A 12500-nucleotide genomic window follows, 5' to 3' on the forward strand; every position below is an offset into this window, starting at 1 on the left:
GTTTTTTTCCCCCCCGGGACTCTTTTATTCTGTTCTTATTGTGATTTATTCCATATAATTTTCGTCCAATCGTTTTGTGATTGCATTTTTATTTATTTATTTATCTTTATTATTCTTATTTTTATTTATTTATCTTTATTATTCTTATTTTTATTTATTTATCTTTATTATTCTTATATTTATTTATTTATTTATTCTAATTGAATATTTATTTATCCGCTCTGTTTTATTTCCATTTTCTTTTCTTTTCTTTTCTTTTTTTTACTCGTTTAGCCATATATCTCTATTCGTTATCCGATTCCTTTTGTTTCTCCGTTTTATTACCTCTCTCTTTGTTATCCGATTTCTTTTGTTTCTCCGTTTTATTACCTCTCTCTTTGTTATCCGATTCCTTTTGTTTCTCCGTTTTATTACCTCTCTCTTTGTTATCCGATTCCTTTTGTTTCTCCGTTTTATTACCTCTCTCTTTGTTATCCGATTCCTTTTGTTTCTCCGTTTTATTACCTCTCTCTTTGTTATCCGATTCCTTTTGTTTCTCCGTTTTATTGCCTCTCTCTTTGTTATCCGACCCTTTTTGCCTCTCCGCTCATTACCTCTCTTTGTTATCCGATTCCCTTTTTGTTTCTCCAGCCATTACCTCCCTTTTGTTATCCGACCCTTTTTGTTTCTCCGTTTTATTACCTCTTTTGTTATCCGATTCCCTTTTTGTTTCTCCTCTGAATATTACCTCTCTCTTTGGTTATCCGATTCCTTTTGTTTCTCCGTTTTATTACCTCTCTCTTTGTTATCCGATTCCTTTTGTTTCTCCGTTTTATTACCTCTCTCTTTGTTATCCGATTCCTTTTGTTTCTCCGTTTTATTGCCTCTCTCTTTGTTATCCGATTCCTTTTGTTTCTCCGTTTTATTACCTCTCTCTTTGTTATCCGATTCCTTTTGTTTCTCCGTTTTATTACCTCTCTCTTTGTTATCCGATTCCTTTTGTTTCTCCGTTTTATTACCTCTCTCTTTGTTATCCGATTCCTTTTGTTTCATGCGTCTTAATAATTCTCTTTGTTATCCGATTCCTTTTGTTTCTCCGTTTTATTACCTCTCTCTTTGTTATCCGATTCCTTTTGTTTCTCCGTTTTATTGCCTCTCTCTTTGTTATCCGATTCCTTTTGTTTCTCCGTTTTATTACCTCTCTCTTTGTTATCCGATTCCTTTTGTTTCTCCTTTTTATTGCCTCTCTCTTTGTTATCCGATTCCTTTTGTTTCTCCGTTTTATTACCTCTCTTGCTATCCGATTCCTTTTTGTTTCTCTGTTTTATTACTTTCTCTGTTATCCGATCTTTGTTTCTCCTTTTTATTGCCTTCTCTTGTTATCCGATTCCTTTGTTTCTCCGTTTTATTACCTCTCTCTTTGTTATCCGATTCCTTTTGTTTCTCCGTTTTATTACCTCTCTCTTTGTTATCCGATTCCTTTTGTTTCTCCGTTTTATTACCTCTCTCTTTGTTATCCGATTCCTTTTGTTTCTCCGTTTTATTGCCTCTCTCTTTGTTATCCGATTCCTTTTGTTTCTCCGTTTTATTACCTCAGTTAATTACCTCTACACGTATATATATCGGTATCGTTAATTATCTTTTCTGTTCTTGATTTATTTTATTACTTATTATTTTATTTTATTATTTATGATTTATTTTATTACTGGCAGAGCAAAACAGGAAGGATTTATTTTGGTTCTGTCGACTCTAGGCTTTCCGATAGATGGTTCAAATGTATCTTTAGGTATATCGATTTATGTCTGTTTGTCTGTTTGTTTGTTTCTGTTTGTATGTCTGTTTGTTTGTTTGTCTGTCTGTCTGTCTGTCTCTCTCGCTGTCTCTCTCTGTCTGTCTGTCTCTCTCTGTCTGAATGTCTGTCTGTTCATCTCTCTCTCTCTCTCTCTCTCTCTCTCTCTCTCTCTCTCTCTCTCTCTCTCGCTCTCTATTTCTCTCCTCCTTCCTCTCTTTCTCTCTTTCTCTCCCTCCCTCTGCCCCACTTCTGAACCTCTTCCCTTATTTTTTTAGAATAAGACAAAAAGCTGACCCATTTTTTACCTTCTTCTTAAGAGTCAAACAAAGGTCCCCCTACCCCCCACCATCCCTACTACCCCCACCCCACCTCTCACCACTCTACTACCCCCCACCTCCACCTCTCTCCTCTCACCACCCCCACTACCACCAATTCCTCACCCTCCACTACCTCCCACTCCCCACCCCCACCCCCACCCCTCACCCCTCCACTAGCCCCACCACCCACCCATCCCCTACCCCCACCCCCCCACTACATCTGTCCACTACCCCCCACTCACATCCACTACCCCCACCCTCTCAATTTCACCCTACCTCACTCCTCCTCACCCCCACCTCCCACCACCCCCTCACCTCTCACCAGCCCCCCCCCCACTCACAAGCCACACCCCCACCCCTTACCCCCACCTCTCCCCCCACCCCCCACTCCTCCCCCCACCTCTCACCCCCACCCCTACTCCCTTACCCCTCACCCTCCCCACACGCGTTTCTCATAACCCCATGAATGTGCATTGTCGTCAGGCTCCCTTTGAAGTGGTGATTTCTAAGGAAAGAATGCCATCTGTGATCTTGCTGTGTGTCTTCTCTCTGTCTTTCTCTTCTTTCTTTCTTTTTCCTTTTCCTTTTTTTTTCCTTTTTTTTACTATTTTTTTTTTTACTGTTTTTTTTTTTTTTTTTATACTTCTGTCTTTTGTTGGACTCGGCAAGCCTGTGTCATGTTTTTATTTTTATTTTCTTTTTTCTTTGTTTTTTTTTTACATTGTCTTTCTTCTTCTTTTTCCTTTCTGTTTTTTTTCCTTTTTTACTTTGTCTTTTTTGTTGGATTCAGTGTGCCTGTGTAATGTTTGTTTTTTTTTTTTATTTTTTTTCTTTGTTTTTTGTATATTGTCTTTTGTTGAATCTCCTGTGTAATATATTTCTTTTTTTTTCACGTTTTCTTTCGCTAAATCTGTGTGATATTTTCATTTCTTTTCTCTTCTTTTGTTTCTCTCTTTTATGTTTTTTGTTTTTAATCTTCTTTCTTTCTGTCTTTTTTCTTGCGTTCTTTGATTTGTCTTAATCCTCCTCCTCCTCCTCCTCTTCCTCTGTTATCACCCTCCTCTTCCTCCTCTCCCTCTATTATCACCCCCTCTTCCTCCTCTTCCTTTCTATTATCACCCCCTCTTCCTCCTCTTCCTCTTATTATCACCCCTCTTCCTCCTCTTCCTCTATTATCACCCTCTTCTCCTTCTTCCTCTATTATCACCCCTTCGTCTTATTTTTTATCCGTCATTCTTTGTTTATGGTTTATTTCTATGTCCGTACAGGCCTCTTCCCCTTTTCCCTATTCCTTCTTTATCGTCTCTATATATTATCTTTGTTCTTACCTTTTTTTCATTTTCTTTGTTTTGTTTTGTTTATTCTCGTTTATTTATTGATGTCTACTTTAGTCTCCTCTATTCTCTTCCTTCTTTATTGTATTTCTTTATCTTTATTGTTCTTTCTTCCTTCGGTTTATTCTCCTCTTTCATCCTTTCTATTGTTTCATTATTGCCGTTTATTCTTCATTCACTATTTATTATCTGGTATGTATTAATTGCTTTTTCGATTTATTTTCGCGTGTGTGTGTGAGTGAGCGCGTGTGTGTGTGTGTGTGTTTGCGTGAGCGTTGTGTGTGTATGTGTGTGTGTGTGTGTATGTATGAGCGTGTGTGTGTGTATGTGTGTTTGCGTGAGCGTGTATATGCGTGCGTGAGCGTGTGTGTGCGTGAGCGTGTGTGTGTGTGCGTGAGCGTGTGTGTATGTACAGGTATCTACTCTACTCGATGTATGTGTTTGCTCGAGCGTGCTTCTGTGTGTGTGCCTGCGTAAGCGTCGTGTGCGTGAGCGTAAAGTATGAGCGTGTGTGTGTGCGCGAGCGTGTATATGCGTGCGTGAGCGCGCGTGTGCGCGTGAGATGTGCGTGTACGTACAGGTACTACTCTACTCGAGCGTATGGTGTGGCCGTCTTAGCGTGCCGTGTGCGTGCCCTGCGTGAGCGTGTGCGTGAGCGTGTGTGTGTGTGCGTGAACGTGTGTATGCGTGCGTGAACGTGTATGTGCGTGTGTGAGCGCGTGTGTATGTACAGGTATCTACTCTACTCGATGTATGTGTGTTTGCCTGAGCGTGTGTTTGTGTGCGTGTATGTGTGCGTGTGCCTGCGTGAGCGTGTGCGTGAGCGTGAGCGTGTGCGTGAGCGTGTGTGTGTGTGCGTGAGCGTGTGTGTATGTACAGGTATCTACTCTACTCGATGTATGTGTGTTTGCCTGAGCGTGTGTTTGTGTGCGTGTGCCTGCGTGAGCGTGTGCGTGAGCGTGTGTGCGTGAGCGTGTGTGTGTGTGTGCATGTGCGTGTGCCTGCGTGAGCGTTTGCGTGAGCGTGTGCGTGTGCGTGAGCGTGTGCGTGAGCGTGTGTGTGTGTGTGTGTGTGTGCGTGTGTGTGTGTGCGTGAGCGTGTGTGTGTGTGCGTGTGCCTGCGTGAGCGTGTGTGTGTGCGTGAGCGTGCGTGTGCCTGCGTGAGCGTGTGCATGAGCGTGTGAGCGTATGCGGAGTGTACAAAAATAAACATCTACTCTACTCGATGTGTGTGTGCGTGAGCGTGTGTGTGTGTGCGTGTGCCTGCGTGAGCGTGTGTGTGTGCGTGAGCGTGCGTGTGCCTGCGTGAGCGTGTGCATGAGCGTGTGAGCGTATGCGTGAGCGTGTGTGTATGTACAAACATCTACTCTACTCGATGTGTGTGTGCGTGAGCGTGTGTGTGTGTGCGTGTGCCTGCGTGAGCGTGTGTGTGTGCGTGAGCGTGCGTGTGCCTGCGTGAGCGTGTGCATGAGCGTGTGAGCGTATGCGTGAGCGTGTGTGTATGTACAAACATCTACTCTACTCGATGTGTGTGTGCGTGACTACTGATGAAACTGCCTTTCCTTTTTTATTCGGTGTCTTTTGCATCATTGATCACAGGGCCGTTTGATCTCGCTCGATGCCATTAAAAAAGAAAAAAAAAGAGAGGGGGAGCAAAGGAGAGAGAGGGAGAGGGAGAGAGAGAGAGAGAGAGAGAGAGAGAGAGAGAGGGAGAGAGAGGGAGAGAGGGAGAGAGAGGGAGAGAGAGGGAGGGGGAGAAAGAGAGAGGGAGAGAGGGGGAGAAAGAGAGAGAGAGAGACAAAGGTAGAGAAAGGGGGAGGAAGGGAGGGAGGGAGGGAGGAAGGCCTGTATATATATATATGTATATATATATATATATATATATATATATATATATATATATATATATATATATATATATATATATATATATGTACATGTATATATATGTATCCTCCCTTTTTCTTTCATTTTGTACTTAAAAGTATTGCGGACTATAACACTTTTTATTAGACTGTCTAGGGTGAATATCTTTGTTTGTTTGTTTTCTTCTACATTCATCTCTAGATTTCAAAATAAGTAAATGGATAAACAAATGAAAGAATCTTTTAAATGTGATGAAAAACTTACATATGTTAAATTTTTAGAGATTAGAGAAAGCGTTTGAAGATTATAACATTTTTTATTCTATTTTCGACAGTCTTAGTTTAATATATATTTTTTGGTTTTGTTTTTCTTTCTTTCTTTCTTTCTTTTAAGTCATAAAACATTAGGAGTCGAGAGCGAATTCCTTTCTGTGTTTATTTATTTATTTATTTTTTTCCTCTGCAATTTACCTGAAAGTAATCTATTAATTTCACCCTTAGTCTCAATCGTTATTATAAACTACCTTTCAATGTTTTTTTTTTAGCTTATTTCAGTTATCGTCTGTTATATCCTCCGATCTCTCTCTCTCTCTCTCTCTCTCTCTCTCTCTCTCTCTGATGTTAGTGACAGCAGCACTAATGATAAAGATGAATAACGAAGATTGCTAAATGAATAAACATATAAACTACTTAGGTCATTATCGTAGTAATTAATCATAGCGTTAATTAGGACATATGATATGGATAATATTTATTGTGAAGATGTTATTAATGATGATGATGATGATAATGATAATGATGATGATGACAATAGTTATAATGATGATGTTGGTGGTAATGATGATGATGATTAAAATGCTATTAATGATGATGTTGATAGTGATGTTTATGATAAGGATAATGATAATGATGACAGTAATAATGATGATGATGATAATAGTTATAATGATGATATTGGTGGTAATGATGATGATTCAAATGTTAATAATGATGATGTTGATACTGATGTTTATGATAAGGATAATGATAATGATGACAGTAATAATGATGATGAAAATGATAATGATATCAAATAATAATAAAAAAACTAATAATGATGATGTTGGTGATAATGATAATGATAATAACAATAACAGCAATCAAACATAAGCACATTTTCCCTACATTTCCGTGTGGTGTATTAAGCATTAAATAATTTTTGGTATCCATGTAACCATTATTCTATCTGTACTGGTGATGATTATGATAATATTGATACAAGTAATAATGATCATAACAATAATGATAATGATAATGACAGTAATGATGATGAAAAACTGAAAAAAATAAAAGGATAATAATAATAATAACAGCATGGGTTATAATGATAATAACAATAATAATGATAATAATAAAACAATAATAATGATAATGACAGTAACAATAATAATAAGGATAGTAATCACATAATAAGAATGATGATAATGAGAATGATGATGATAACATTAATAACGGTAGAGGTAATAATTGTTATGATAATCACAATAACAATCTGTTTATGATGATATGTTAATAACTCTAACATCATCAACATATATCCAGCTATTTTGTATCATAATAATGATATAAATAAGTGGCAGTATCAGTATAATTATAATAGTAATAATAATTATCAAAGACTTGTTTTTGTCATTAATATTATTACAAGAATCGACTCTATTATCGCCTTTCATCTTAATGTAATTTCTGTACACATTATTACTAATAAATCTATGTGTGATTATCATTATGATATTGATAATTATTTTCATATCTGATTATGCTACTGATAATGTTGGTGACTATCGTTATCATTGCTGTTGTTGTTATAGTGATGAAGACAATATTAGTAAGGATTATCATGGTGATGGTACTAGTGAGAGTAGTAACAGGAGTAGTAGTAGTAGTAGTAGTGGTAGTAGTAGTAGTAGTAGTAGTGGTAGTAGTAGTAGTAGTGGTAGTTGTAGTAGTAGTAGTAGCAGTAGTAGTAGTAGTAGTAGTAGTAGTAGTAGTAGTAGTAGTAGTAGTAGTAGTAGTAGTAGTAGTAATAGCACGACTACTACACCTCCTATCCTTATAACTATGATCATTGATATTACTACCACTACTAATGTTAATAATACTGCAGCCACGAATCATTATCGTCGTTATCAGCATCAATGTTATAATGATGAAGAGGAGGAAGATGAGTAGAAAAGAGGAAGAAGAAGAAAAACGAATAAAACCAAAAAGGAAAGATAACATAGTTAAGACAACGACGAAGTCACCAAAATCATTATAATTATGATAATGATAACAATAACAGTGATAATAATGGTTATCATGATAATGTCAGTAATGATAAGAATAATGATGAAAAAGATGATGGTAATGATGATGATGAGGAGGATAATAATATTAATGATAACAGTGATAATGATAAAAATCATGATAATGATATAATGATAATAATATAAATAAAACCAAAGACAATACCCTCAACAAAAATACGCATTTTCTATTCATTCCATTTCCCATTATTTACTATATATAACTAATAATTATCAACATCATCGAAAACCGTTAAGAATTTCATTACTGATTTCCGGCGCCTTCAAATTCTCATAATACGCATCGACGTCACGAATATTACTTCCCCATCAACCTATTCAAACACACGAGAAAGATAAAAAAAAAAAAAAGAAAAAAAGAAAATAATAAGTCACAGAAACGGCAAATGCTACGTGTTGTTATTTCCACCGCGAGTTCCCGCCGCCGCCGCCATCGACACGGTGCACCCAACCCGGCCGCCAGCATGTTAATTTCACCGCGCCAAATAAGGACCTCAGGACGGCGGCCGCGTTCATTCGGAGGGGAGGCGCGGACGCGTTCGGTAAAATTAATTGAGAAATGCGTTATCGGGGTTCTGGTTCGTTATCGTAGTTGGGTGTGTGTGTGTGTGTGTGTGTGTGGTTGTTTGAAGGGGAATGTTTGGGCACACGCGTATGCAAACACGTAAACACACACACACACACATACACACACACGCACGCGCTTTTGTTCTTCCTCTTCTAAAATTACTTTTGTTTTAAAAAGGGAATCCTATTTGTCTGTCTTCTTTTTCTATCCTTCTATTTGTTGTTTGTTTTATTGCTTTGTTTTTTTCTCTTTCTTTCTTTGTCTAAGTAATCCCCGTTTGCTAGAATTAAGGAGATTATGTGAGAGCGAGAAAGAAAAAAAATACACACACACACACACATATATGTATAAGTGTGTGTGTGTGTATGTGTATGTATATATATATATATATATATATATATATATATATATATATGTATGTATATATATATATATATATATATATATATGTATATATATGTATATATATATATATATATATATATATATGTATGTATGTATGTATATATACATTTATTTATTTATTCATACACTAGAAATGGCCCATGATATTTTTGTCGCTGGAACATCCGACTTGGCAACCACCTCCCTCCGCTCTGCCTCGCCTTCCAAGCCATTCGCGGAGATCCTGCCAAAGCCAAGCCCCTGCAATCCCCGCCATTGTCCCCCGCCCTTGCCTCTCTCTCCCTCTTCCCTCGGAATCGCCCTGGCCATTGAAGAGGCGATCTTTTGCAATGGTGATTCCCCCCCCCCCCCCCCCTTGGTGATCCTGCCGCTAAGGGGTTTCTTTCTCTCTCTCCACCCGGGTTTGTTTTCAGGTTCGGTTTCGGTTTCCTGTTTCCTGTTTCGCCGGCTCAGATTGGGGGATTCGAGTCATTTGCGGAAGTGTCATGAGGGGTTTGCTGTTCGTGGCGATGGCTTTGGCTTCTGGAAGGGTAAGCGGCTCAAAATTGCCACTTGTTTGGGCGCAAAATGCCTCTGTGTTGGTAGAATCTTCAGTTGTATGTATGTATACGTATATATATATATATATATATATATATATATATATATATATATATATATATATATATATATGTATATATATGGGGGGGGATATATGCACACATACATGCATATATATATATATATATATATATATATATATATATATATATATATATATATATATATATATACATATATATATATATATTTATATATATATATGTATGTATGTATGTATATATATATAAACACACACACACACATATATATATACACACATATATACATATATATATGTTTATGTATATGTATGTATATACATATATGTCTGTGTGTGTGTGTGTATTATGTATATACATACACACAAAAAAGCGCACAGACTCCCACAATCATCATCAATGGAAAAGGAAACTAAAAACCAAAAGTCTCTTCCATCTCATCTTATCCTTTATTCTAAAAATACAAAACAGACCAAGAAATGCAACCGCCACCTTCTTATTCTAAAATCTAGGCTGTCTCTTGCACTCTCACGCTACTCTTGCGATCTTACTTCAGCTAAAACAACATTAAGTCTCCCATGTTTATCTTTAGGCTTATCTGCTTTCCATCTTTGGAGATAAGAGGTAAGCTTAGATTTACGAGTATTTCTTCCCTCTTTGGGAGTATTACCGGACTTTAAAAAAAGGAAAAGGAAAATTCTTAAGCTTGTGAAGAAACAAACGGTTTATTTTTTTCTAAAGATTAAGGGAAAAATGACATATTTCATCATTTTTATATGTTTTTATTATCATTATTATTTCTTTTTTTGAAGGTGGATTATCCTGTCCAGATTATTATTTTTTTTAGATACTTTACTTTTCCATCCTTCTCCTATGCTATATATATTTCTTTTTTTATTATTATTTCCTTTTCCTTTTTTTTTTAATTCATTTTTTTAACTTTGGACAAATTGTCTTATTCCTCTCTTACATCTCTAACACCAAGAATTACTATCTCTCTCTCTCTCTCTCTCTCTCTCTCTCTCTCTCTCTCTCTCTCTCCTCTCTCTCTCTCTTCTTTCTTCTTCCTCCTCTTCCTCCTTCCTCCTCCTCCTCTTACTTATCATCATCCTTCTATATCTCTCTAATTCTTCCTTCTATCTCTCTCTATCTCCCTTCTATCCTTTTCTCTCTCTCCTCCCTTCTTTCCCTTCTCTCCTTCCCTCTCTCTCTCTCTCACCCTTCTCTCCGTCCCTCCCTCTCCACACCCCCTCACTGCCACCCGAACACCAAAAACCCGGTGAAGGTCGTATATGCTTCTCTGCCTGGATGGTCGTACATACTGCCATCCTGGAGCTCGAGGTACACCTTATCACCAGCTTTGAGGACGAGGAGGGCGGAGTTACTCGCCCACTCGTACTTGGGCGGCCCTCCGTAAGCTGTCACCTGGTACTCGCCGTTCTTCATGAGGGCGAGGCTATGGAGGGGGGGAGGAAGGGAGTGGAGTGTTAGTAGGGTGAGGGGGGGTAAGATATATGTGTATTTCTTTAAAGTTTTTTTTATTGTTTTATGTCTTATTCTTTCTCTCTGTTTCTGTCTGTTTCTTTGTCTTTCTCCCTGTGTAGGTGGGGGGGGGGGGGGGGTTAAGATGTGTGAATATATTTTTTAAAAATATTATTGTTTTATCTTCTTTTTTCTTTCTCTGTTTCTTTCTCTTTCTCTGTCTTTCTCCCTGTGGGTATGAACGTTAGAGAAACATCCTTTAAGCAGAGGAATCTTTATATATTAGAATATAGTTTCATACCTATATCATACGTAATGTAAATGCATACAAAGGTATTTCTAAACATTTTCCTGATTAGATTATTAAAAATTATTAGAGACTGTTATTGAGAGAAAGACAATAATTATAATAAAAATAGGGATGACATAAAACATAATAAACACGGGGAAAGGAAAAGATAATGGACAAGAAAACATAATGTGTCAGGAGAAAACACAAATCATGATAACTATTGTTGGAAAAAATAAACCTGATATACAAATAAAAAATGATAATAAATCACTAAAATGAAAGAGAAAAAATAAACCTGATATACAAATGAAAATAAAAATAAACTTAAATCACTAAAATGAAAGAGAAAAATATCAAGTAAAGTTAACCAGAGTGAACCGTAATTCCTCAAAAGTGTCAACGACTTTCCAAGGGAAATAAGATATTCACTGACAGGTAAGAGAGAGAGAGAGAGAGAGAGAGAGAGAGAGAGAGAGAGAGAGAGAGAGAGAGAGAGAGAGAGAGAGAGAGAGAGAGAGAGAGAGAGAGAGAGAGAGAGAGAGAGAGAGAGAGAGAGAGAGAGAGACAGAGACAGAGACAGAGACAGAGACAGAGACAGAGGGAGATAGAGAGAGACAGATAGACAGAGGAGAAAGAGAAGAGACAGAGACAGAGGGAGAAGGGGAGACAGAGGGAGAAGGGAGAAGGAGAAGGAGCACAGAGACAGAGACAGAGACAGAGACAGAGATAGAGACAGAGACAGAGACAGAGAGAGAGAGAGAGAGAGAGAGAGAGAGAGAGAGAGAGAGAGAGAGAGAGAGAGAGAGAGAGAGAGAGAGAGAGAGAGAGAGAGAGACACAAAGAGACAGAGAGACAGAGACAGAGACAGAGACAGAGGGAGAAGAGAGAGAGAGAGGGACAGAGGGAGAAGGAGAGAGAGGAAGAGACAGAGGGAGAAGGAGACAGAGGGAGAAGGAGAAGGGAGACAGAGAGACAGAGACAGAGACAGAGACAGAGACAGAGACAGAGACAGAGACAGAGACAGAGACAGAGAGAGAGAGAGAGAGAGAGAGAGAGAAAGAGAAAGAGAAAGAGAAAGAGAGAGAGAGAGAGAGAGAGAGAGAGAGAGAGAGAGAGAGAGAGAGAGAGAGAGAGAGAGAGAGAGAGAGAGAGAGAGAGAGAGAGAGAGAGACAGAGATAGAGACAGAGACAGAGACAGAGACAGAGAAAGATAGACAGAGGGAGAAAGAGAGAGAGAGAGAGAGAAAGAGAGAAAGAGAGAAAGAGATAGAGAAAGAGAGAATCTTAAGATGGCACTAGGTATATATCATTGGGATTGGACGTGGGGAGGGGGAAGGGGAAGGGGGAAGGAGGGGGAGCTGGGAAAATGAGTGGAAGTGAGGGAAGCAGTGAAGAAGTGATGGGAGAAGGTGATACTGTGAGGGTGGGGGAGGAGGATAGGGAAACGCTAAGATAAAAAGTGGAGGGAAGAGACGGGATAGCGAGAGAGAAGGAGAGAAGAGGGAGGAAGAGGAGAAGGAAGATCTTATGATGATGGT

General features: G+C 38.2%; 1 protein-coding gene across 1 annotated transcript in view; it reads right to left on the minus strand.

The window, feature by feature from the left end:
* Positions 1 to 10396: 10396 nt before the first annotated feature.
* LOC113829190 (cerebellin-1) overlaps positions 10397 to 12500 on the minus strand; it is a 5559-nt gene continuing 3455 nt past the window's right edge. The window contains exon 3 of the mRNA XM_070121655.1: positions 10397 to 10644. Within this exon, the coding sequence (XP_069977756.1) occupies positions 10440 to 10644 (205 nt within the window). The 3' untranslated portion in view covers positions 10397 to 10439. The remainder of the gene's footprint in view (positions 10645 to 12500) is intronic.

This window comes from Penaeus vannamei, chromosome 5 (assembly GCF_042767895.1).
Source record: "Penaeus vannamei isolate JL-2024 chromosome 5, ASM4276789v1, whole genome shotgun sequence".
In the NCBI taxonomy this organism is placed as follows: domain Eukaryota; kingdom Metazoa; phylum Arthropoda; class Malacostraca; order Decapoda; family Penaeidae; genus Penaeus; species Penaeus vannamei.